The 25,389-nt window shown below is 39.1% G+C and overlaps 1 protein-coding gene across 2 annotated transcripts in view; it reads left to right on the top strand.

Moving 5' to 3' along the window:
- Nucleotides 1-1,241: 1,241 nt before the first annotated feature.
- The window catches only part of LOC120306619 (protoheme IX farnesyltransferase, mitochondrial), a 123,032-nt gene continuing 98,884 nt past the window's right edge, over nucleotides 1,242-25,389 (top strand). Inside the window, exons 1-5 of one of the 2 annotated variants that reach the window (XM_039340206.1) lie at nucleotides 1,242-1,405; nucleotides 1,502-1,703; nucleotides 4,901-5,027; nucleotides 5,822-6,143; nucleotides 12,146-12,270. In XM_039340206.1, the coding sequence (XP_039196140.1) occupies nucleotides 4,935-5,027; nucleotides 5,822-6,143; nucleotides 12,146-12,270 (540 nt within the window). In that variant the 5' untranslated portion in view covers nucleotides 1,242-1,405; nucleotides 1,502-1,703; nucleotides 4,901-4,934. The remainder of the gene's footprint in view (nucleotides 1,406-1,501; nucleotides 1,704-4,900; nucleotides 5,028-5,821; nucleotides 6,144-12,145; nucleotides 12,271-25,389) is intronic. The other variant, XM_039340205.1, reaches the window with a different exon arrangement.

The following is a 25,389-nucleotide window of genomic DNA, read 5'->3' as shown; positions in this document are numbered from 1 at the left end:
TCAGAATTAAATTAAGCTATTAGTCATTCCAGGTCTGCCAAGGAAAAGCATTAAGTACTAGACACAGGAATTTTGGAAAATTCTCTTTGCCCCTCTTTTATTCCACAGTAGGAACACGAAGGAAGCCAAAGGTGGTACAATAAAAATGTGTGAGTAGCTATTTCTGCAGACATACATAAAACAGCACTGATTTGTTTAAACACAGACACGCAATGGTCTGTGCCAAGAATTTTGTAAGCAAATGAAAAAACTTAACAGTCTGTATTTTTTTTTATTGTGAATGGAACATTTGACCTACAACTAAATTTATTTTCTTAATGAGTATGTAGCCTATTATTTGGGCATCAACTCTACAATTAAAGTCCTGAATTGTGCAAAAATGCATTTCCTTCCCCAGCAAAGAAAAATAGCTTAGACTAAACATATTTCTCATTCTATTTGAAATGTATTTATATTCTACTTTTCAGCGTTAACAATCCTCCCAAAGCTTAGAATCTGTCTAGACTCTAGGGCTATCTCTAAATGATTTTTTCATGCAAGACCTTATAGCAGTGTTTCTCAACCTTGACAATTTTAAGGCATGTGGACTTCAACTCCCAGAATTCCACAGCCAGCACTGCCTTATAGCAAAGACCCTATAGCAAAGATTTTGTGGAAAAGTTAACTGAACAAGTTTCAGTTGAACATGTCATTTACTTTTCCTTCCCTCCACTTTTAGGAAGCCTTCCCACTCTATCTGAACACCCCCAAACTAAAAGCATTTGGACACTCAATTTGGAAAACCCCAAATTAAAGGCATCACCTAAAAAACGGACATGACCTCTTGTCACAAGTCCCCTAAGTAAACCAGCTCTTAAGAGAAATGATAAGGACCGTGTATGATGTGCAAGAGTTTGGAAGAGCTTAGCGATCAAGTCAAAGCCTTGGTCAGCCATGAAGTCTCAGGCGCTTCTGTGCAGGAAAAGAAACCACCTTTGCCGACTCAATATCCATAAAAAAAAAAATGACGGCAAGCATGAAAAGGGATTCCGTGTTCCAACACTAGAAGCACCAACCCACTTCCGCAGCAGGGCAACCCTCTGCCAGCCTTTAGAGAGCACCGCGTGGCAACATCTCACGTGGGAGGAGGAGAGGGAAGGCGGCGCCAACCCTACCAATAAACCCTTTCCCGAGCTCATTTCAGCGACAACCCGAAGTTGCTCGCTCTCCGGAAGTCCCACCTAATGAACCGGAAACAAAAAGATATCCGTAGCCGGGAAAGGTCGTTCTCTTGTCCAAGATGGCGGCGTCCAGAGAGTCGTGTTGAAGGAAATGAAGGGCAGGCAGAGCGCCGGGGCCGGTCCCTCCGTTATCCGCTTTACCTCCCGTTACGGCCGGCACTGAGATTGAAACGCCTCACCTGACCGTAGGTTTTGTTTACTTCGCGGCGGTTGGAGGGTGGTGGTGGCTCAAGGTAGCTACAAGTCGATGCCTCAGACTTGCTTGCTTGCTTCCACTTTAGAGCCCCTCCCTGGATTTATTATACCATAGAAGCCGGTGGATTGGAATGGTTGATGGGAGATGCTTCTTCCGCCCATCCTTTTCTCTTCATCAGATTTCTGCTTTCCCTCCGGATGTTTCAAAGGGTGACTGGAGGTCAAGGTCGTGTTTTTAGGCAGCCCGTCGAGCTCAACGCTGCTTGGCTAATTGCTTTCCAAGACTCCGTAAGATCAGAGGTTTAAATCTGAGATCATCCGCGGGCGATTGTTAAACTTTAGCTAATAAGAGGCTTTAAGCCATAATTAAAGACAAGAATGATTTTCGATTTATTTCATGTTACTTATCCTAATCGACTTCTAAATCCCGGTGACAGCACAGAACTAAGGAGAAACTTCCTGACAGTTAGAACAATTAGCCAGTGGAACAACTTGCCTCCAGAAGAGGTGAATGCTCCAACACTGGAAGTTTTTAAGAAGAGACTGAACAACCATTTGTCTGAAATGGTATAGGGTTTCCTGCCTGAGCAGGGGGTTGGACTAGATGACCTCTTTTCCAACTTTATTATTATTAAGGTGACCAACTTTTTTACAATGAGAAAGAGGACACAAATAAATTGAAGAAAAAAATATTGTAAATAAAACATTTTATTCATTGCAACAATACGGAATACACTATAATATGATAAATGCATAATAAAAAACATTTGTAACAATAGCATTTTATATTGTAATTATACTTACATGCCTATTAATTATTATTTAAATGAGTACAAAAGAAGGACTGTCCTCCCTAAAGGAGGACGATTGGTCACCTTACTATTATTATTATTTAAATATTAGCCATTTTGATCAGTCCTAACATTAAATCAAAGCTCTTGCAAGGATGTTTTTGGCAATTTGTTTCTGCGTATTTATGCAATCCTAAATCTTGTCAAGCATTTTTTTCTAATTCATCATTTTCTTGCACCACACACCAAAATATTTCTCCTTAATCTCATAGAGCTAATTAGTGAAAGTAAAACTTTTAATAATGTAAATGTTTTAAGTTTTCCCCTTCACTGTAAAATAGTTTCTAATTTTAAAATGTGTGGCTAAAAGAGGGTCTCTCTGCTTTCTGGAGACATATTCCATTAAAGACTTGTATGCTTTAATACTTATGTCAAAATTAACACATATATAGAAGCATATTTTATGCTTTTGAGTCAGTTTTTGACTTCTCACATTAGCATCGATAAGTCCTGGCAGGTTTCTTGGCAAGATTTCAAAAGTGGCTTGCCATTGGTTCCTTCCTAGGGCTGAGACAGAGTAACTGGCTCAAAGTCAGCCAGCTGGCTTTGTGCATAAGATACAGTCACAACTCACCATTTCTGGCTTTCTACCCAGATTATTTAATCACTATAACAAACTAGCTCTGAAGCATATTTTATGTATATATAAAATATAGGGGTATCCTTGGTACTCTATGAGCTGGCTTATTTTCTGATGATGTTACCTAGTTTGGGTAATGAAACATCTGCAAGAAAACAAGCCAGCTCAGAGAGCACCAAGTTCACACACACACACACACACACACCCCACACACACCCCACACACCCATTTCAACCCTGAGCTACATTTTTTAGTTTGAGATTACTGAAGCTGCTTTTTAGGGGTATTTAGCAGATCTATAGTACATGAGTTTGAGCAGGAACACATACTTTGGATTCTTAAAACATTGTTTCAGCATTTTGCTTATTTGTCATGGCTTTTTTACTACAACTATTGAAAAGCTGAAGATTTATGGTTGCTTTATATCATAGCAAGTAATTTTAAAGTTCTGTAATAAGCATGTTGCAGCTGGTTCAACAATAAAATAAAAAGTCCTGATGTTAATGTTCAGAACTTTTATGAGGTACTTTTATTATGAGGTACTTTTAAGCAAATGTTCCATCTTAATGATGCTTGACTAATTGTAAACAATTTTGTAGCCAATGGGTCTAGTAAAAGAATTTAGCTTGATTGTTTGAAAATACATACTAAGTTATTTTCCTTTGTATTTGGTAAATTGTATGTAATTTCATTTTTTTAAAAAAATCTTATTTCTCTTGTGTATCCTCTTGCTGTTGAATTTGAAGATCTATATAATTTTGTTTTAGGAAATGCAAAATGTCCTGCACAGAACAACTATTTTTGAAATGGTTTATGTCCGAATTAAAGTGTGTGGTTGAATATGGATTGAAACTGATTCAGTCCAGCTATGGTCTAAAACAGTGGTTCTCAACCTGTGGGTCGGGACCCCATTTGGGGTCGAACGACCATTTCACGGGGGTCGCCAAACAACGCAGTCCGCCATTTTTTCCCCCTTTTCCTTAGCTGTGCTACTCCCTTTTATTCTATTGGCTTTTGAAAGCCAACAGAATAGACTCTCTTGAACAGAGTCTAATTCTATTGGCTTTCAAAAGCCAATAGAAATTGTCCAGGCTGCCTCTGCCCTGCTGAGCCCGCCAAAAGTCCCATTCTGCAAATGGTGCTGCACCAGTTGAGTAGTCCTCGACTTACAACCAGTTGGGGGTCGCGGCATTAAAAAGGTTGAGAACCACTGGTCTAAAACATAGCTATTCTTGCACAAGTGTTGTGGTTTAGGAATGGAAAAACCCTAAAAATATTGGCAGTGAAAACTGAGGAAAAGGAGGAAAGGAAATATACTGGTAGGTAGGACACTAGAACATGCCACCCTAGGATGGACACAGTAAGAGAAGGGAAAAGATCAGGGGGAGGTAGGCTGGTGGGATATAACACATTGGAACACTGGTCCTGACGATTGAGACGAGGGAGAAGAAGGTGGGAAGAGAAAACACTGGAAAGATCAGTGCAAAGTTAGCTTGGTTCCCAGTTTGCTCCTATTTGATAAAACTATGAAATCAGTATTTGAGAGAGCATCTGGACTATAATGGTTGCCACTGAGATTAGGTACTGTGGGTAAAAGGTTTTTAGTGCATATTTTTCATTTAATGTGCTTTTTAATTTGTATTTTATTGTTTTATAGTTTTTATTTGTATTTTATTTTAGATAAACTGCTGGGAGTAGCACTACAAAGAAACAATATACCAATGTTATTAAATAAGTAAATGGCCTGTGTCAGTGGTAGAGGGGAAGAAAGAAAAAGGATGAATGGATACTGGGAAGCATGTGGACTGGTGACATAAACTGTCTTCAAAATAGCTTCCTGGAAGAAGGTAACCAGTGTTACCTTTCTTGCACTGGGATTCCTGCAGACTTTACTTGGGCAACTGAGAACAGCAACGTTTTGAATTTTGTTTTGCTGAAATGTTCTTATAGGATGGCTTGGCAGAACTTCCCCTGTTTTATGTTTGAGGCACACACCTATAGTTTGCTGTAATATTTATTGTAAATGTTTTTTTAAGAGGAATTCTCTTTTGCAGGAAAATTTTTGCAGCACATCCAAGAAAAAACATCATGCAACAGATGCCATGCAAGTTTGCATGTTTCTTTAGAGTCATCAAAGTAAAGGGAGTTACATTTCAACAGCTGAACTTCTTCAGGAGAAAAGTAAGCTTGTAACATTGCATACCACCTCAAAAGCTGGATTGATTACAACTGTACAGTTTCTGGATTGATTAATTATGAGTCATCATGTCATTGTTTGCTCTTAGCAACAACATAGATAAATCATCTGGTCTTTTAAGCCTTTCAACATTTTGCCCATCACCATCCACTTTGCTGCTGGTTCTCCTCTTCTTTCTTACTGTCTCTGCTAGCACATTTTCTTTACTCTCATATCCACTTGGATATGATGGCACTTCAGTATTTGGAATTTACAAATGCAGATGAAGATACATATGTTATATATCCCAAAGGGAGAAAAAAGTAACACTGAGATAGAATTAAACAGTTGCTGCTCTTGGGTTATATTTTAATCACATCATCCATGGATAGCATTTGTATAGCTAGGAAGAACTGTAATTTATTTAAGGTAGCATTCATTTGTGATTGATAGAATGTAGCTAGAAAAACAGGCACATCTTTTATTTTTTTGTGTATTTCTGTAAGCCAAACAGATAATGCTTAATGATTCACATGAAACATTCAACTAGAATTTAAGATAATCTTAGTAATAATCTTGTATTAGGGTTTTAAAATATAAAATAGCTCTAAGATAAAGAAGTATCCCTGGATGTGTTACTGGGGAGAAAAAAGCCTCCATGAAATTATCATACATAAATTCAATCAATACAGTGGGACTTTTTCAGAAGCACATAGGAAGTGAAAATGACCATATGATTTAAAGAAACCCAAATATGTTAAAATGGCTGTTTTACAAAAAAAATGTTTTTCTTTTCCAGTATGCAATGCAGCATAAGAAAACACTTTTCCAGCAAGTAAAGCTGAAGCCAGAATCAACTGTACCACCTTGCCTTGAAGGAGAGCGTTCAAATGAAGAGACAATGATTGTCCATGAAGTGAAATCAATTTCACCTCTTCGGCCTCCCTTTTTAGAGAAACCAGTGATGAATGAAGAAACACCAAAGTTCACAGCAGTTGCTACTGTTGCAAAAACTGTGGAAGAATCAGCATTGAAAGAAGAAAAAGATTGGAAAGAAATGAAATTAAATTTGGATACTTTACCTAACATTTTGGCTCGTTTGACCAAAATTAAACTTACAGGTAGGTCTTTTTCTTTTCTTTCATGGAACTGTTTTCATTACATGTATTTTTTTATTTTGATTTTTCAATCTTTTTTTTTAAAGTTCTGCAGCCTAATACAGTGCTTTCCAAATATTGATAAGTTACCCAAAATTTAGTAGAAGTGGTTTATCTTCCAACAGTGACACACAAACCCATTACCCAATCACAACAGGGACATTTAAATTAACTTAAAGTGTTTTACCTACCTTGGGTAAAAAGGACTTTCAAAGTATCAGTTTTGAGTAATGAAGGAAAAGGTTTGGAAAGCACTGGTCTAATCTTACATCTATTGAACAAAAACGAAGACTTTTTGAATTCAGTAAATTTCAGCTTGGCATTATTGCAGCCTTATTTCCTTGTCTATTATTAGTCACTTCGTTTAAGGAAATATAGCATTAGAAAGTTGGTTTTCATATTCTCACATGAAGAGGCACAGTTACAGATTTCCCTTTTTTGTGCTTTCAGTTGTTCCTCACAAAATATCAGTATTTGAAATAGTTCTTCATAAGCTGTCTTGAAATTTCTTTGGATTTTAAACTTGTTATTTGTTCTATATTAGAGAACATTTTCATTTAAAAGCGTGGACAATTCTATTTTTAAACTAAGATTGAATTTTGGGGAAAAACCTCTATAGATGAATAAGGTTTGTATTGATTTTCTTTTAACTGCGCTCTTAATATATTTCATGCACAGCAGAGAGGGAGGGAGATCCACAATTTTTCCAATGGCTTTTAAGATTTTGAGATATTTGCTAGAATATCTCTGCATCAAAACAGCTGTTTCTGCTATGATATTCATTCTGCCAGGGAACATTGGTGCCTCTGTACCATCAGACAGCTATTTAGTTAAATGGTGGAGAATGGCAGTAAGGATGGGCAGAAACTGTTTTTTAAAGTATATTTTAAAAAAGCATAGATTATCCTTATTTAATGTTGGTAATTGGGCCAAAATTTCCATTGCCAAGATATGCAGTCCTGAAGCACAAAATCATGTGACTAAACCACTTATCAGTGAATATTCCAGCACTACCCATTTCCATGATTAAGTGAATCACCATTGGTCATTAAATGAGGATATCATGTGACTGTAACTTTTGATTTCCTGCTGGCTTCCCCATTGGCTTTGCTAATGGTAAAGTCGCAAATTGTGATCAGGTGACCATGGGACACTGAGATGGTCAAGAATACAGGCCTACTTGGCAAAGTGCTTGAATGTGGGGTTCTATAACACCTGGAACTTTAGGAACCAACTGTAAGTACCACTTGTTCAGCAGTGTTGTAAGTTTGAATGCTTGCTGAATGAGTGGTTGTTAACTGAGAATCACCTATATGTTTTTGTGGGGGAGTTGTGTTAAAATGTTGAAAAACAGTATAGCTGATTTTTGGCAGTTATCCATGTTTGCCTATAGCTGTCCATGTTTGATGGAACAGTCAAAAATGCTTCCAGGGCCTACAAGTTGTCCACATTCCTTGTCCACTAAGTCCTTGAAGTGAGAAGAATAAAAAGTTTAACGGGGAAGGGTAAGAGAGATCTTCATGTATTCATATATGTTCACTTGAATGCATGAAGAATTACAAATTAATTTTATTTAGAAATAATTTGAGAATAGTAATTGGCTTATCTTTTTGAATAGCTATTTTGGAGCAGATACATTGATTTATTTCAGTTATCAGATCCTACTTCTGTATTGCATTTAGGTTTCTGACAAGTTATTTGTTTATATCAATTTGCACTCTGACAAACTGGTATTCAATTTGTGATAAGTGCTATGTTCCTACAGCAGCTGTTCTATAACAGAGCCCATCGCTTTTAAAAAAAAATAACATTCATGTTCACGGTCCAAAAATAATTTGAAACAATTTTTTCCAAATATTATAATATGTGTATTAGTGACAAATCTGTTACATATGTAGCTTACTAACTGCTTCGTTTAGCATCCATTTGAAGTTATGATGGTGTAAAAAAAAATAACACAAAAAAGGGAAGTGAGGTTGTAAGCCTGTTGCAAGACAGGATTTTCTGCTCAACAACTATGGTTGCTAAATGACTACTTATAGTGTTAAAATATTTTTTTCCAGCTGAACAACTTGATAGCAGATAGCATTAAAATGTCAACTTTTATTTTAATTTAATTTTCTAAATATCTTGCTGCTCTCCTTTACTGTGCACATACTTATCATATAAGTATCGTGTTGATTTTACTTATGTAGCCACTGTAGTCATTTATTATTACTTTTTTGCTTGAGTTCTCAGGACAGCAAAGTTAGAGTATTATATCTATGTCTTAAGTAGGCCATTAAATTGTACTACTTTGAATCTGGAGGAAGAAAAAAATTAAGTGTCTTATTCTATGAATAGCAAAAAAAAAAAAGTCACGTGATCACCATTACAGTCAGTATGTATTGTTCTGTGCCTGACCTGCATTCTCCCCCCCCCCTTTTTTTTTTTTTTTCTCCCTTCACCGGGAGCAGATTGATTGGAAAGAAAGGGACTGCAAGAAAGCCCAGGGCTGGAAGCTGTGGGTAAACTGTGCAAACCTCTTACAGGATTGTTTTGAAAACTTTTTTCTTTCCAATCAATTTCAAATAGGAATTCTCTCTAACCCTTTTCTGCTGCTGGCTTGATTGAGTTGTTCTCAGGTATGCAAGAGCAAACAACTTATAACCCCAATTCTGTCACAAAGGGAAGTGATCATTAAATGAGAAATACCTGATTGTACAACCTTTTTTTGCTATGGTCATTAAGTGAATCACATGATCATTAAGTGAATCTGGCTTCCCTCATTGACTTTGCTTGTCAGAAGCTGGCTAGGAAGGGTTGTGAATTGCTATCATGTAACTCTGGAAAGATATACTGGTTGCCAGGCTTCCAAATTTTGATCACATGACTGTGAAGGTTCTGCATTGGTTACACAATAAGTGCAAGGACTGGTCAAAGGTCATTTTTTTTCTTTTGATGTCTAAAAGTGCAAACAACTTACTCGCTTAAAATCCTTGTCTCCCATCTCTCTGCTATGTGAGCGATAAGGCTCAAGCAAAGGAGAGATTGCTTGCTTTTTTTCTCTCTTCCTACCTTCACAGAGCAGAGAAATTGGAGAGGAAGAGAGTTCAAGAGGAAAGCATGTTGGTTGCCTAGTGCACCTAGCCTCAAGTTGTGATTGATTGCATTGCTTTTGATGTGTACAAAACAGTAAGCAGGACTTGAGTATTCCAAAGGGTGAGGGAGTGGTTAGGAGGCAAACAAAAGCCGAAAGTGAGAAACTGGGTAGTCTTGCGTCTTTTCAACCGGAAAGCACAGTGGTGGTCAAGTGGTTTCCAAAGTGACGGCTTTGCTTAGCAGTGGAGTTGTCAATAAGGATCACCAGTAGTATACTACATTGGTTCCACTGCTGCCTAACTGAGTGGATTTAATCAGGGGGTGGGAAGCTGAAAGGCAATCCCAGAATTTCCTTTAAAGTTCATTTAAAAGCAAGATTCATGCCTTTTACCCCTACTTTTTAGGCATATGCAAACTTTGAGGGACGTCAATCGGCTGGATAGGGTGAGGTGATAATATTCAGATGTACATCATTACCCAGGCTATAGTGGGGATCCCATGGTAGTCTTGACCCAATGTCTGGAGGCTCTGAAGGACTGGAAGAGAAGTATCAGCCCTACAAGTAGGCCAGATTAAGAATCCAATGCCATATAACTCAGAACTATTACTGTAACATAATCTTGCAAGACTGAATGTGCTTCTTGCTTCCCTCATATACTAGGGAAGGGCTTGTCTGAGGCATTTTCCAAAACTAATTTCTTGCCCTAGGCCCCAGCTCTGCTGTTCTGACCGTTGCCTTGGTAGTGACTTCCACAAGTCCTTCAAGGCCATTTCTTATGCTGTGTACAAGAAAGAAGAAACTGAAACTAAACCCTTATAATGTAAATAGAGGTACTGTTTTTAAAATTTGATCCGATTATTGTTTGGCTGATGTTATTACTGTGGACAAGATAACACTGCCAGATAACAGTGTTCTTTAAGGAACAAATTTGTGACTGAAAAGTCATCCTAGATCCATAGTTACTACTAGATACAAAAGTGGAAGGCCTGGGTAGGAGTGTTTGTACAAATTCAACTAGTATATCAGTTATAGTTCTCTTTGGAGTATGAAGTCCTGACAACAATCACCCATGACCTTATCACCTCTAGCAAGGACTACTGAATTATATTCTATATGGGGCTGCCTTTAGGGACTGTCTGGAAACTGTGATTAGTACATAATGCAGAAGCCGATCTTCTGATGAGTGAAAGCCTCGGATATTCTGTATACCACCAATGTTGAGGTACCTTACTGATTGCCATTCAGTATGCAAGTACAATTCAGAGAGTGGGTTGTCTCCTCTAGAGCCCTATGTGGCTCAGTTCCTAGGTACTTAGAAGATTTCGTACTCTGAATAGAATATTCTTCCCTAACTAGGAAGCTTAAGACTTGAGATTTAGGGAAGGAGAGTGAGAAAACAATGGCTCTTGAATATACTTTCCATTTGTAAGGAATTCCTTTTAGAAATTCAGACTGAACTCTCCCTGCTGATTTTTAACAGGGTGTTCAAGTGAAATTGTTCCAGAGAGTATTATGTAATTGTTCCTGAAATGGATGCCAAAGGTTATGATGCTCTTTGTAGGACATTATGATTGCTTTATTCTTGATATGCAAAAATCTTCAGAAATCCTGATAGAGTCTATGGTATGCAGAAGTTATAATTAATAAATATATGAAATGCTAACCCCTTATCTGGGGTGAGTTCACCATGTTCCGTGACAACTATACCTTTCAAGAAGCTATAGGAAGCTTAACATGAGAATACTTTTAACAGTCGGCCTGAAATGTAAAGACATGTTTATTTGCTTATAAAGACTGAGATGATGTACTTGACATAAGAACTTTGTTTATGGGTATAAGGTACTGAGCCAGCTTTCAGCAATAGCCACCCAACTGGATAAAGTAGAATGTATTACAGCTACTTTAATGAGATCCTGATAAGTTGCAATGAAATTAACTTGGAGAAATCAATGAAGACTTTAATTAGAACCCAGGCTCTGGTATGCTAGAATTCTTTAGGGGCATTAGAATAATAATGTTACATAGACTTCTCCTCATTTCCCTATTTGTAAATGGGCTAGTGTCTTGCTATTATACATAAGTTTAAAGCAGTCTCCCTGATAAGTTTTAATTAAACTTCTAGTCGCAGTGTAAAAGAAAATATATGCCTTATTAATGGAAATCTGGTACGTATAGCAAAACTTGATAAATAGGGAAATCAGCAACATATGCCATTTGTAATTTTAGCTGTTCCCACCTATTTCTATGTTGTTCTTTTTGTTCATAATCAAGAGTTGCTACAGAGTCAAGTGGCCTCTAAATGTGGATGAATAAATACAGATAAAATGTGGATGAATAACTGTCAGTACAGACAGTCCTCGACTTATGACCACAATTGAACCCAATATTTCTGTTGTTAACTAAGACATTTGTTAAGTGAGTTTTGCCCTATTTTATGACTTTTCTTGCCCCAGTTGTTAAGTGAATCACTGCAGTTGATAAGTCAGTAATCCAGTTGTTAAGTTCCCCATTGACTTCACTTGTCAGTAGGTTGCAAAAGGTGATCACATGATCTTGGGACACAGCAGTGGTCATAAATATGAACTAGTTGCCAAGCAGCTGAATTTTGATCACATGATCATGGGGATGCTGGAAAGATCGTAACTGTTTTGTAGCAACACTACTTATTTGAAACTACTGGAAACAGTTAATCAAAATTTGCCCTGTTTTTCCTGCATTCTGTTCAGGCAAAAGTTAGGATTGTTGCTGTTTCACAAATGTAGCACTGCTGTCCATTATTGTCCATTATTATGTTATTGATAACGTAACTGATGTGTAATGGATTCAAAAGTATAAATTATCTTCTTTTAGTTTATTAGTGCTGAATTGTTTGTTTATATTACAGTCCTGGTTTTAGGTACAGGTTCAGCTGGATTTGCACTTGCACCCGTGCCGTTTGACTTAAGCTGCTTCCTATTGGTCACCCTTGGAACAGGCCTGTCATCGTGTGCAGCTAATTCCATTAATCAGGTCAGTGTTTTATTTATATTTTTTCACATGTTTTTCTGAAAAATAAAGTCCAGTTACCTTTTGAAAAAAGCACTTTGGGGACAGCCATAGCCTGGATGACTGAGAATCTCCATAGACATTTGAAGCATTGCCTGTCATTCCATCAGTATCACTAATGAATCCAAACTTTCTTTTTTTAGATTTAAAAAACAGTTTGGGAATATCCTTTCCCCATCCACTCCTGAAAAATAAATGAAGCTTTCGTCTGCATTCTGCATGCTATGTCTTAATTTCCAATTTAGAGAGTTCAGCTTCATTGGAATGAATTTAAAAAGAATTTGAAAGAAATAATAAGTGTATAAAAATAAACACATTCATTAAAATGTATCACTAAATAACTTCTTATTTTTATATATATGACTCTCTAAGCCTCTTGTAGTTCTCCCTTCCAAGCCAAGAAAAGTCTACCAGAAGGCTTAATTTTCATTTTTAAATAATTGTATCTTTGAATTATGTCCAACGTCAAACTATAATTTATTCAAATTATGTTTTATTCTAAATCAACAAACTGATTTTAATTAAACTATATTTAATTTTAAGGTTAGTTGATATTAAGGTTTGGCTGACTAAAACCGGGCTAATTGAAAAGATGCATGAAAGAATAAGGATGCATGCAAAATCTGCAGACTCATCATGTAAAAATAGAGTACAGTTTATTGCTACATTCAAACTAAGCTATAATGTGTGGGTTGCTTTGAATTGTAGTCTTATTTGAGGACATGTGTTTTTTAGACAAGATAGCAGATTCTGGAAAGTAAAGTTTATATAATCATAAAACATAAGGATTGGAACATACATTTGAGAACTTCTAGTGCAACCTATTTTCCAATGAGCAATCCATCACTACCATGTCCCAAATGCCATGTCCAGATTGGACAGATTGGTAGTCTATAATATGAGTTTTCATTTTTTTTTTCCTGATGTGAATGTTTTTGTTTCCTGGAATGCCTGATCAAGAGGCATTTTTTTTCCTTAGTTTCCTGTGGGACCCCATCAAGTTCTCCTGGGGTCATCCTAGGACAGTGGTGGCAAACGTATGGCACGTGTGCCAGAGGAAGCACTCAGAGCCCTCTCTGTGGGCACGCGCATCATCGCTCCAGCCCCGCCTCCTCCCATGGCCCACGTGTAGCATTGCAGCCAAGGACATGGCAGCTGGGCAGCAGGGACAAGACTCCACCCTCGTACTCTGTCATGCGCAGAAGATGCTGTGGGATACAGGTGGAGGACGTGGCCACCATGGCGCTGCTGGGCCACCTGGGCGATCTGCGGTGGACCGTGGAGGCAGTGGGTGGCCCTGTGGGCAGGCGGGGGCAGGGCGGGGTGGGGGGGCAGTTTTGGGGCACTCAGTCTTTAAAAGGCTCGCCATCACTGTCCTAGGATATCAAGGAATACAGTTTGAAAAAAACCTTTTGTGTAGCATACCTCCCCAATAATATTATAATTGTTTCCCTTTTCCTGTATTTGGGCACCTTCATGCCCAAATGTTTAGATATAACTTCCTTTATATATAAAATGCATCCTCTGCCTGGCATAGGATTCAGTTTAAAGACCTTTGGATTAGACTTACAACGTATCTTCCCAGTATATCCTTCATAGCTCTCATGAGGTATATTCCATTTCTTGTCAGGTATCTGTCTTCATGGAAATTCATGCTATGATTAAAGAATCCAAAGTATTTCCATAGTCAGTTGTTCACTTCCAGTATTCCTCCTTGTAGTGTTTTCAAAGCATGAATGGCCTGGATCAATAGAAGGAGATTTTTCTTCCTGTTCATACACATTGTCCATTTCTTCCGGGCCTATGGAATAATGTTCCATAATAAGAAAGGCAAAAGGAATTATGTGTTCCATTTTCATTCAATAGCTTCTTTAAATATTATTAGCAAAGTATATACCAGGCATATATAATTTGTTGATTGACTAATTCAAGCTGTGATGATGACTCAGGTTTAGTTGGCCAACATTTGTTCAGTGCATTGATTAGGCTTTTGATCAAAGTTGCCTTTATCGATTTTAAAGTGGCTTTGATTCATTGAGAATAATTATGGAAAGACTGATAGTTACAACTGTAAATTGCAATCGACTTCATTTAATTGTAATGATGTATGAAAATGACTGTATGCAAGATTGATGTGTCATGCCTGGAGGTCTCTCTGTTTTAATACCTATTTTTAAAAAGTTAAAGGTCCATAATTGCTTTTCTCCTTTTCATTTTTTTCATTCACCCATTAGTGTCCTTTGTAAAAGCATGTTTTATCATCCAATAATGATTACTGTACACCTGTTAAAATATGTGTTTGACAGAGTGCTGCTTAGATTGCCCTCAATAGGATTTTTGTCACTTCCTTCTCTTTGGGGCAGAGACTTGAATCCACTCCTTTTCAGAGCTGAACAATCCTCTTCCTCAATCCCTGAGGCTTTTGGCAGCAGGTCTTCATCTGGAGGACTAGAAATAGTGTTAGCAAGAAGACTCTGGAATGCCCTCTAAAGCTGCAGAGAAAAAGAGCTTTCATTTATGTTAATTCCTCCATCTGGATTTTTTGTGTATATTAATTATATTTCCTACTCTAGCAGTATATCCTTAAGTATAGAACCCTTTCAAAAAGTCAGTGTAATATACATGGAATGTTTTATTGTTCAAAAACTATGGATAAAGCAAAAGAAACGATACACTTAAATGGATCAATATATCTTCTATTCTAAAACAATTTCCCTGGCATTTAATTCCAGATAAATTGTTTTGGAACAGAAGTCGTATCTGACTCATTTAACTGTGTTGTTTCTTTTGCTTCATCCATTGTTTTTATATTTTGTAATTCACAATAGTTCTTTACCTCTAAAATTGTCTGTGGAAGTTATCATGGCATAAGCATTTGTCTTCCTATACTTTTGAAACTGAAGAGGTGGGGAGAAATCATGGTGGCAGCCTTGCAGCGAGATCTTCCTTGTCTTTGCTTTTAATTTTGGGTTGAAGCCTGTTGGGTATGAAATGCTTGGACCATTTCAGCCAATGCAGGATGTAAAAGCTGTTATTATGTTTACAACTGTTGCTGTTGATGGCCTCAACCAGGTAACAATTAAACCAGCAAGTTTCCTGTAGAAGAGAAGCCTCCTTAGCTGTCTAGCTTCTGTACCTAAAGGTGAGATATAATTTTAAAAATGTGGACTGCTGCCTCAGTAATTTTACATTCAAAAGCCTTCCTCTGCGAATATATGAATCTTATCAGGTACTCCCTCTAAGACCTTATTCTAATATCCTCTCTCCCCCCCAATAAATCATTTATTTATTAAATGTGTAGGCCACCAATCTCACTGTCATGCAACTCTGGGTGGCTTACCATATGGTAAAACAACATTATATAACATTAAAACAATAAATAAATATAATCCTAAAATTAACAAAGAATTGGCCAAAGTAGGGAGTAGTATACGATAGGTAACAAGTAGGATCTACTATTTAATCAATTAACCATTTCTACAGTGGCATTCTCCCATCTGGTCCTCAGGCCAATTGGCAGAGCCAAAAGTTTTAAAGCCTGTTCAGAAGGTGAAGAGGATGGGGGCAGATCATCTCAAGGGATCGGATGTTCCAGAGTGCGAGAGCCACAGCAGAAAAGGCTCTTTGCCTGACTGACAGGGTGGGTCTACAGTGTGCCTCTACTGCTGGCGCGAGTGGAGAGATCAATCCCATTGGGATGAGATGGGACTAAAACAGAAAGAGAAAATATCAGCGATAAACAAAGAAATTCAGCTTTGTTTCACTTTCTGATGCTTGACTTTAGAATTTGATCAATGGGGAAGCTTTCCGATTTCTTTTTTTTTTCTATTTGTTCAGTAGAAAATTTTATTTGCAAAGGATTCTTAGGTGTTTAATTTTAACAATATCCAGTATTGATTTCTTCTCTCCTTTTTGATACATTTTATTGCTACTTTTTTCATACTTTCCAATTTTTAAATAACTTCAGTTAATAAACAAATACTTATGGCTAATTCAAATATTGATGGTCAATTCAGTTTTCACTTTCTATTTAATTAGCATGAATATGTATGAAAATGTAACTTTATATATTGAGAGTGACACTTTTTTGTTGCATAAGGGCATTTTTTCCATAGCTAAATTTTATTCTTAACTACAGGTGAGCGGTTAAAAGGATTAACAGAGAATTAATCTCTGTTATTCTTGGATTCTCTTCCTGTATCAAGCCAACTTTTCGCTTCTCCAACTGAAGTACATAAAGTCAAAAGGAAGCTATCCTGCTGCTGGTGCTTGGTCACCACCATATCACTTATTCACTTAAATCAGTTAGGTGGGTAATTTTTTGGCTTTAATTTTTTGTAGAAAAATCAAAAGCAAGAAACCTAAAAAGTAAGCAACTTCCTAGTGATCTTTATCAGATTGTATTGACTGGAGTATTGGAAAATATAGCCCAAATAATTGTCCATATTTCATAAATTGAGAGGGCGAAGATTGGCTTGTTGTCCTCGGTTTAGAAAATGATGAGAAGACTTTATTTAGCATTACAACCTGCACTTTGCTTTCTTTAAAAAGAAAGTTTTGTATTTCCCAAGAGTAAAAGTGAAATTTGATCTTGTGAGTATGTCTCAATTTAATCTGGATAAATCTTTCAAGTTATATGTAATACATTGTGATCCTTCAATGAAATACTTTAAAAAAATAGAACTAGTAGCCTAGTGATATTTTTGAATGAACAGAAAATGGGAAGACAATACGGGTGACTTCTGTGTATTTCATTTGAGATTAACACCTGATGCATCTCTGATTTTCTCTGAAGTTTCTTTTTGTTTTGACTGAGCAGAGGGTCTGCAGCAGGCAGTTTTTCCTTTCATCTTTCTCCGATGATCAAAAGATTCCAAGTTGTGGTTATTAAAACCTGATGTTTAAGTTCTGGAGAACAAGACTGTCGATGTAGGAGGCAGCCGATGATGTAATTTACAGTATGTAATAAATATCTGGGAAGTGCAATGCTGGAATCTATCTCTATACTCAAAAAAAGTTCTGAAATATGTTGCTTTGATATTTAACTGCTTGGCAGGCTTCATTAGTGGTTACTGTGAGACTCATAACTTATGGGTCGTATAATTCATAACTGGAACTCCACAAGATCAAGTGAGCATGAAGAAATCTTCAATATTGAGGAAGAACGGCTCAACCATAAGCAGTAAAAATGGCAAGCACTTAGAGACCCAACCTTCATAAGTACAATAAATTTTAAAAGCAGAGATCATCTTTCCAAAGCATGAATTATTTGACCTATGACTGAAACTTGATAAAGTATCTTTAGTAGAATGAAATAAATTAGTGAATGATGTTAGAAGACATCTTGAGTTATAAGCATGTTATGGATACCCATGGAGCATGCAGGCGGTGGTGGGGAGACTTTTCTATTATTTGGTCTCTGGGTTTATTTTATAAGCCAAGTTAAATGACTTTATAAACCAACAAAATAATAATAATAAAGTAAAGAAGATCATACCGTTTTTTCTCTTTTTGATACTACTTTATTTACTTATGTACTTTCAAACCACTAGAGTGGAGCAATGTTCAGGTTGCTTGCAATCTCATAACTTTGTAGCTCTCAGCTGTATTTTTTTTTTTTTTTTTTTTGAAAAAAAAAACAGTTTTCAACTTTGGTGTACAATTTTTGTGATGTATTCAATTCACTGGGAATGTTCTTAAGCTAAAATGTATTGTTTAGGCACTCGTTTCATTTGTTAAAAAAAAGAAAACTTGCAAAAAAGAAGTCTTAGATTTGTTTCCATTACAGAATCTCTTCTAATAAATACTAATAGATTTCTTTTTAAGAAAATGAAGGGAAGATGCATTCCATAAAGCAGGTGCTACATGAGAGAAGGTAGAAAAGGCACAGAGACAAAGGGAGCATGCTTCTTAGATCCTGCCAAATAACATTGCTTAGAAGACAACCTGGAGATATCTGGTGAGATAGGGAGAACTGTGGAGAAGGGATCCCAGAAATAACCCGGCTCTGTGCCACATAAGTGCCCAGTAGAACCTTAATTTAGATCTGGAAGCCCACTGGGAACCAATGCAACGTGAAGCAGTAGTGCTATGTTAGGCATACCATAGTGCACCCAAAACTGCTCACACAACTGCATTCTAGACTGGCTGAAGTTTCTGAATGATCTTTAAAGAAGATTGTGAGTAAAGTACATTACAATAGTCTGCTGGGAGGCAACTAAGACATAGTGACTGTGAACCAAAATCTCCTGTTCCAGAAAAATGACACAGAGTTACTATAAATAGTCGTGTAAGATGAATTAGTTCAGCGGACCTACTGTCCATGCTTGCCATTTGCTCTTGAGCAAAGCTACAAACCCACACCATTCAGTCTTGCTGGAGTTGACTTGAGGCCTTGAAGCCTCCAGCCATTGGGAAAAAGTGATGAGATCATTTGAATAATGAAGGGCAGAATATAGATGAGTGCATTAGTATGCAAAGGCATTTAAGCCTGTGCCAATAAATGACCCTATTCAGCAGCTTCATGTAGATGTTAAATAGGAGTGAGAAGATGAAGGTGGAGATTTCAGAATGCAGAGATATGAAACTAGATCCTTTCTAGTTTCTTTTCAACTTTGAGTAGGGCTAGCTTGGCAAAGGGAGAAGATCCAACCAAAACAATATCACTAACTCCTTAAGGCAGTCCAGAAGGATACCATAATCAATGATACTGAAAACTGCTGAGAGGTCATTGAGGGTCAGGATACATGCCCAGGCTCCATCCTGAGACTGCCAGACATTCACATGCACCAACAGTGCCATCTTGGTACTATAGCCTGGCCTAGAACTTGATTGAAAACAATCTAGATCAGTGGTTCTCAACCTTTCTAATGCTGTGACCCCATAATACAGTTCCCCATGTTGTGGTGACCCCCAACCACTTATACATCACCGGGTGCCAGGGGCGTGGCCAAAGAAAAGGGGGGAAAATGGTGGACAGCCTTGCTTGGCGACCCCCGTGAAATGGTCATTCGACCCCAAATGAGGTCCCGACCCACAGGTTGAGAACCACTGATCTAGATAATCCGCTTTCTCTAGATATCGTTTAAGCTGCAAGTCTACCACCCAATCAACAACTTTCCCCCAAAAGGGAAGTTTGGAAATCAAATGAAAACTGTTCAGTTCAATAAGATTCAACAATGGTTGAATTAGTTGGATCCAGCTATAAGTCATCTTCCAGGAGGTCTTAGCCAGCCAGGTTGGACGGCTAAAGTCGATAAGGTTCTTGGGGCTTTAAGGATCTCATATCCTTAAAGCCCCAAGAACCTTATCGACTTTATCAGAACAAATCAACTCAGATTCCTCCCACATAATAGAATAAGACAGCATCAAGCATTAGGAGAGATCAATTAAGTAGGCCCTTCCAGCAGGGACCACGAATTGTTTGGAATAAGGGATTAACATAAATCACCACCACTACCACCCATGTCAGAATATGTTATCACTGCCCTGATACACAACCCAGATTTATTATGTGGCCTTTGCAGAGGTCAGGGCATCAATAGATCAAGTCCATGGATTCCAAAGTAGCTTTTGATCAAGGGCCCAGGGAAGGCAAATTGAAGACCCCCAGAAACAAGTCTGGGGATTTTATTGCCAACCCATTTACAATGGGAAGCTTCTTAGGGAGGAAAAAAACTATGCAGGAGGGAGGATGATATGAAAGCAGCAATCTTATCTGTTCCTTCAGGCCAACTTCACAAAGAGAGTTTCACATCAGACTGTGTAGTGTACCATTCCTGCCCCAGAATCGGAGCTGGTGTCATGCAAAAAAAAAAAAAAAAAAGGTGGGCATATCTCTGAGACAGGGTCCTCCCACCTCATATGCAGCCAAGTTTCAGTAATCCATATGTGGTTGGCCCACTGATTCACAATTATATGAAGGGGCAAACCTTATTACAGACTGATTTCAAATTAAGCAGTGACTGCCAGAGATTGCACATTTACTCTTGGGTTTAGGGGTTTGCACATGTTTGTGTGCATGAATTGCATTCTATATTAGTTCTACTATATAGTTAATCTATATTCTCTCCATATGTTTTTTAGAGTCTGTGACAACTACAGTGTGTTGTCATTTAATTAACCTTTTTAAAGTGGGAGTGTGGAGAGAGTGAAATAATTTACCTTTATGATGGATCTTCAGAAAAACTTCAGTTGCGTTCCTCCTTTTTAGATGCACTCCAGATTTTTCCTATAAACTGATGGCTGGAAGAACAAAGACATATTAAAGAGCAGCAGTGATGAAATGTAGAGATAACATCAGACAAAGAGAATTTAGTAGTTAATAAGATTAATCTGCCTATGTAATCTACAGTGGCCTTGCATTCCAAAATATACTAGTCTCTTAAAACATAAGAATTATTAGGTTTCATTTTGTAGGCTGTATCTTAATAACTGCCTCAACTGTTTTAAATTAAGAATATATGTTGTATGGACAAACATTACAATTTAATATTAAATGTATGAAAAATTGCTTACTTATAATTAATATAGAATGGGAACTATAGTTCTATATTTCCTTTACCATTCACTTTGGTACTCAGCATTAGCACCTGATTGTTTTCTGATGTGGTTCCAGAATGTTCTTTTTGAGAACATTACACAGAAGTGATCTAGACCTATCACTGAAAGTATAAAGAAATTTTTGTTGCTTTCCCTGAAGCCCCTTTCTACTACTTTCTCTTTTTATGTGGGAGAAGAAGAAACAATTCAAAATCATATTGTCCTTCCTTCTGGAGCTTTTTTATTTTGAGAACTCTAATTGCAAGCATCTAGACCAGACATGTCAAACACAAGGCCTGTGGGCCGGATGCGGCCCGCAAAGTGGTTTCATGTAGCCCGTGAAGCCATCCTGAAACAATGAGGGAATGGCCCCCGCCGCCTTGGCCCTGGCCCAGGCCAGCCGGGAGCCAATGTACAATTTTGTGGTGGCCTTCTATGCTGAAATGTATTCAGTCTTAGCTCCACAAGGTCGTCTAGAAACAGTGAGGAACCAGCTCCTACTGCTTCGACCCCGCTCCCTGGGTGCATGCTGGGGAGGTGTCACCCTTTGTGAGGAATGAAGGAATGCACCATCGCCTGGAAGTGGCCAGCAAATGGCCCTGGCCTACTCCACATATCCGGCTTGATGGGTCTAGGGAAGGGGTTTTGGCAGGCAGTGGGGCGCTCTCCTCACAGCGCCAAGAGGCTGAGCCCCCTCAGGCACCCTTGACGTGAACGATGTAGAGCTAGCCAGGCCCACCCAGTAGACCGCACCCACCCTGGCCACACCTACCCGGCCCCCGAGGGCAACCGCAATGCTGAAACTCAATGAAATTGAGTTTGACACCCCTGATCTAGACTATGAATAAAATTTATTTCATTCTAGTGTAACATTGTACTAGGAGTCTGGTATTAGTAAGCATAAAACATACATGTTGATCTGATTTAATTTTGTTTGGTCTGTCTGTCTGTCTACCTACCTACCTATCTATCTATCTATCATCTATCCACTTACCTATCTACCATCTATCCAGCTTTGCCTGTCTTATGATTTTATAAAATCATAATAATTCAAACAATAAATTGGTAAACTATTTTTACAAGAAAATACCCACCAATAATTTTACATAGGAAATGTGTGTTTTAATCAAAGTGATCTCTTTACTACAAGACATTCCACTGCATAGATGAGAAACAGATAGCAGGAATAATATAAATCTATAATTACACTTGTTGTTAACAAGTGCAAAGTAAAGGTGTATTATTCTAACCTATAACAATAGCGTTCCAATAGTCCTTGTCCAGGCCTAGCTGCAAGGACTGATAGTATGTGTTATAGTGAATACCGTGAGCATAAAAACACTAGCAACATCAATTTTTTTTCTGGTCTTTTCCTAGGCTTAAATTTTGAGGAGCATTTGTGTTTTGTTTATCATGAAAACATAGTTCTCCAGCATGATGAGTGTAGAATCCACCAGTGGGTAATCTCAGCCTTCCTGCTCAGATGAGACTAAGTCAGAACTTTGGCCATGCCTCCCTCTGGCTGTGCCTTCCCAGTTTTTACTTAATCTCAGCTCAGTAGGACGCAAATTATTTGGCTCCTTTCTTAGACTAGGTTTTAAAATTATTCCTTTTTTCCCTTTTCCCTGTTTCCTTTAAGGATTGATTAGGTAGTTGAGTTAGCATTTATAATCTATACTCACTTGAAATTGTTTCTTCTTTCAATTTGGCTCAAATTTTATCAACTTTTGAGTTGCGGTTTAAGTTTATTTCGGCTCCAACGAGCTTTGCAGGCTTGTTACGAGCTGAAATTCAGCCATTCCGGATCACCGGAGCAGCTTTAGCTCGGGCCCAGCTGCTCAGCGCGAAAGCAAGGAGGCCCGTTGTTGCTGGTGATTCCTCGGAGCTCGCTTAGGCCAGATGGCCTAATTCTACCACATCGTCTCCACGAGGTCTCCACTGAACCAGGCAGCCAATTTGTGTCAGCCTGTTGTATCAGGCTTCTAACGGCGGGATTTCTCCAGCGCTCCTTCAGGCAGAATTCTTTGCATTCTCACAGAAGAAACCAGGCAGTAAGGGGCGGCCGCCGTTTTGATTGCATTTATTGATCCTATTTATTTATTACATCACATCTTCTATTCCCTTCTGTAACACTCTACGAGGGGGAATTATAATTAGAATCCACCTATTCCAATTAGTTTGTGGCATTGTGCCACAAGGCCTAGACAGGCAGTTCTAGTAGACTGTCTGGCTGTTTGCCATTGCTGTTGTTCAGAGCACGGGATTTTCCTCTCTGACAACCAGATCTGCATCTTGGTTTCCCCCCACTTATGGACATCTCCTATCCGGAATATCCAGGGTGCAATGGCAGACAGTGCATCGCTCCAGGCATCTCAGGACTCTGAGGTTTCCCCCGCACAAAGAAAGCACAGATCATCTGATTTGGAAGCGGGGGGAAAGAAAAAACCCAAAACAAAGGCCTCAGCCTCAAAAGAGACTTCCAAAGCAGCCGAGCGAGAGGCCTCAAGGAGACATCAGGCGCTGGAGAAGGACTTTTCCAGAGCTCAAAGGCTCATGTCCAGGGAAGCAGTAGTGGTTCCCCCCGTTTCACTGGACCATTCCCCATATGAGCCTCAATTTGCACCTTCCCATGATGCCCCTAGGGCATGGTCTCCTCAGGGGGAAACTGAACAGGTTGGTCCCCCTCTCTCTTCCTCTTCCACTACACAACAAGCACCTGAAGCCACGTATATTCCCACTGCAGCTGGGGTGTTCATTCTACAGACCCACAGGACATATGGCCTGAACAGTTCCAGGCATTCATGCATCATGCGTTCGCACAATTTATTACCTCCTCCATGGGGCAACGTCCCTCGCAGGTAACACCTCCTCCACCCATATCTTTGCCTCAAACAGGGTGTGCTCTGTTAACTGGTTCTGGCAATTCTGAGACATCTTCTCAGTTGGGTGAGGAGCGGTCTGTAGACCTTGAGACAGTGGACATGCCTATATCAGAGCACGAAGAGACGGGGCTGGAACTGGCACCGACATCTGGCTTCTTTGATCCTTCCCTATTCAGGTCACTACTCATGAAAGCCTGTACCATGGCCAACCTGGCTCCTGAATAGGAGCCTAGGCCATCTACCTCCACTACACAAGAATCGAATCCCTTGTTTTCAGAGCAGGTGGTGGAGGAGAAACAAATTCCTTGTCCCAATGTCTTCCATGCGACAGTGGAGAAACACTGGTCCACTCTACCTTCTCCCAATAGCACAGAAAAGAAACTTTTCAATGTTTCCTCATCATTTTCCTCCCTCTTGGAGGTGCCTACTGTGGACACTCCATTAATTTCTCTATTTTCTACATCAACAATTCCAGGAGATATGGCAGAAGCTCTAAAGGCGGAGGACAAGAGGTTCAAGTTTTCTCTCTGTAGAGCCCACCAGGCCTCGGCATGGGTGATTAAGGCGGCGATTTCTTCGTCTTTCTTCGCAAGGGCATCCATCATGTGGCTCCACGAACTACAGGCCCTCATTCCTCCTGACCAGGTGCGAGCACACCAGACATTAGGAAAATTAGTTGCAGCGTCTGAATACATGGCAGACACATCACTTCATTCAGCCAGGTACTCCATTGCGGCCACAGTCTCATCTCGCAGACTGCTGTGGTTGAAACAGTGGCAGACCGACTTGAAATCCAAGTGGTGACTATTGACAGCCACGTACGGTGGAACACATCTATTCGGTCCAGTTCTTGAACCGTACCTTATAGAAGGGAAAGATAAGCACAAGATTCTGGTGCACCCCTCTAAGAAGTTGGATAGGAGGCCTCAACAAGACTTTTGTAGAGAGTCCTTTTGTGCAGGAGGTGCCTGGGATTGGAGACAGCCCTTTCGGGCCGGGCAGTCCTGGGATTGGCCCAGCAGTTCTTGATCCTTTCCTCCTAGACAGGATCGACAGCAGGACCGCCAAAACCCTGGAACCAAGGGTCAATTCCAGTCCAAACGTCCCTTCTATGGATCGGGGGTCGTCCTTACTGGTGGACCAAGTGACGCCAAGGAGGACGCTCCTATAGGCGGTCGCTTGTCACTATTCAGTGACACTTGGGAGATTACTACATCGACTCTTGGTTGAGAGATACCATAAGAAACGGTCTCGCCTTAGAATTTTTCCGCAATCCCCCGGACTGCTTTCTGTAGTGCCCCACCTCAAGAAACACAGCCAAGGCCGAGTTGGTATCCACAGCCATCTCTCATCTACTAGAGATACAGGCCAAAGAGCCCGTACCTCCGGAACAGAGAGGACAGGGATTTTACTCCATCCTGTTCATGGTTCCAAAACCCTTGGGGGGATGGAGGGCCTTATTGGACTTGAAGGGTCTAAACCACTTCTTGACCTACAGGAGGTTCAAAATGTAGACCCTAAAGTCCATTCTGGTCGGCATCAGGAAAGGAGATTTCCTTTCCTCCATAGACCTGACAGAGGCGTATCTTCATGTTCCGATCCTCCCAGAACACCGCAGATTCCTCCGGTTTTGTTACGTGCATCGGCATCACCAGTACAG

The sequence above is a fragment of the Crotalus tigris genome, unplaced genomic scaffold (assembly GCF_016545835.1).
Source record: "Crotalus tigris isolate CLP2741 ecotype Arizona unplaced genomic scaffold, ASM1654583v1 scf7180000017742.2353718, whole genome shotgun sequence".
Taxonomy (NCBI): domain Eukaryota; kingdom Metazoa; phylum Chordata; class Lepidosauria; order Squamata; family Viperidae; genus Crotalus; species Crotalus tigris.
This window is presented reverse-complemented; position numbering and strand designations above follow the sequence as displayed.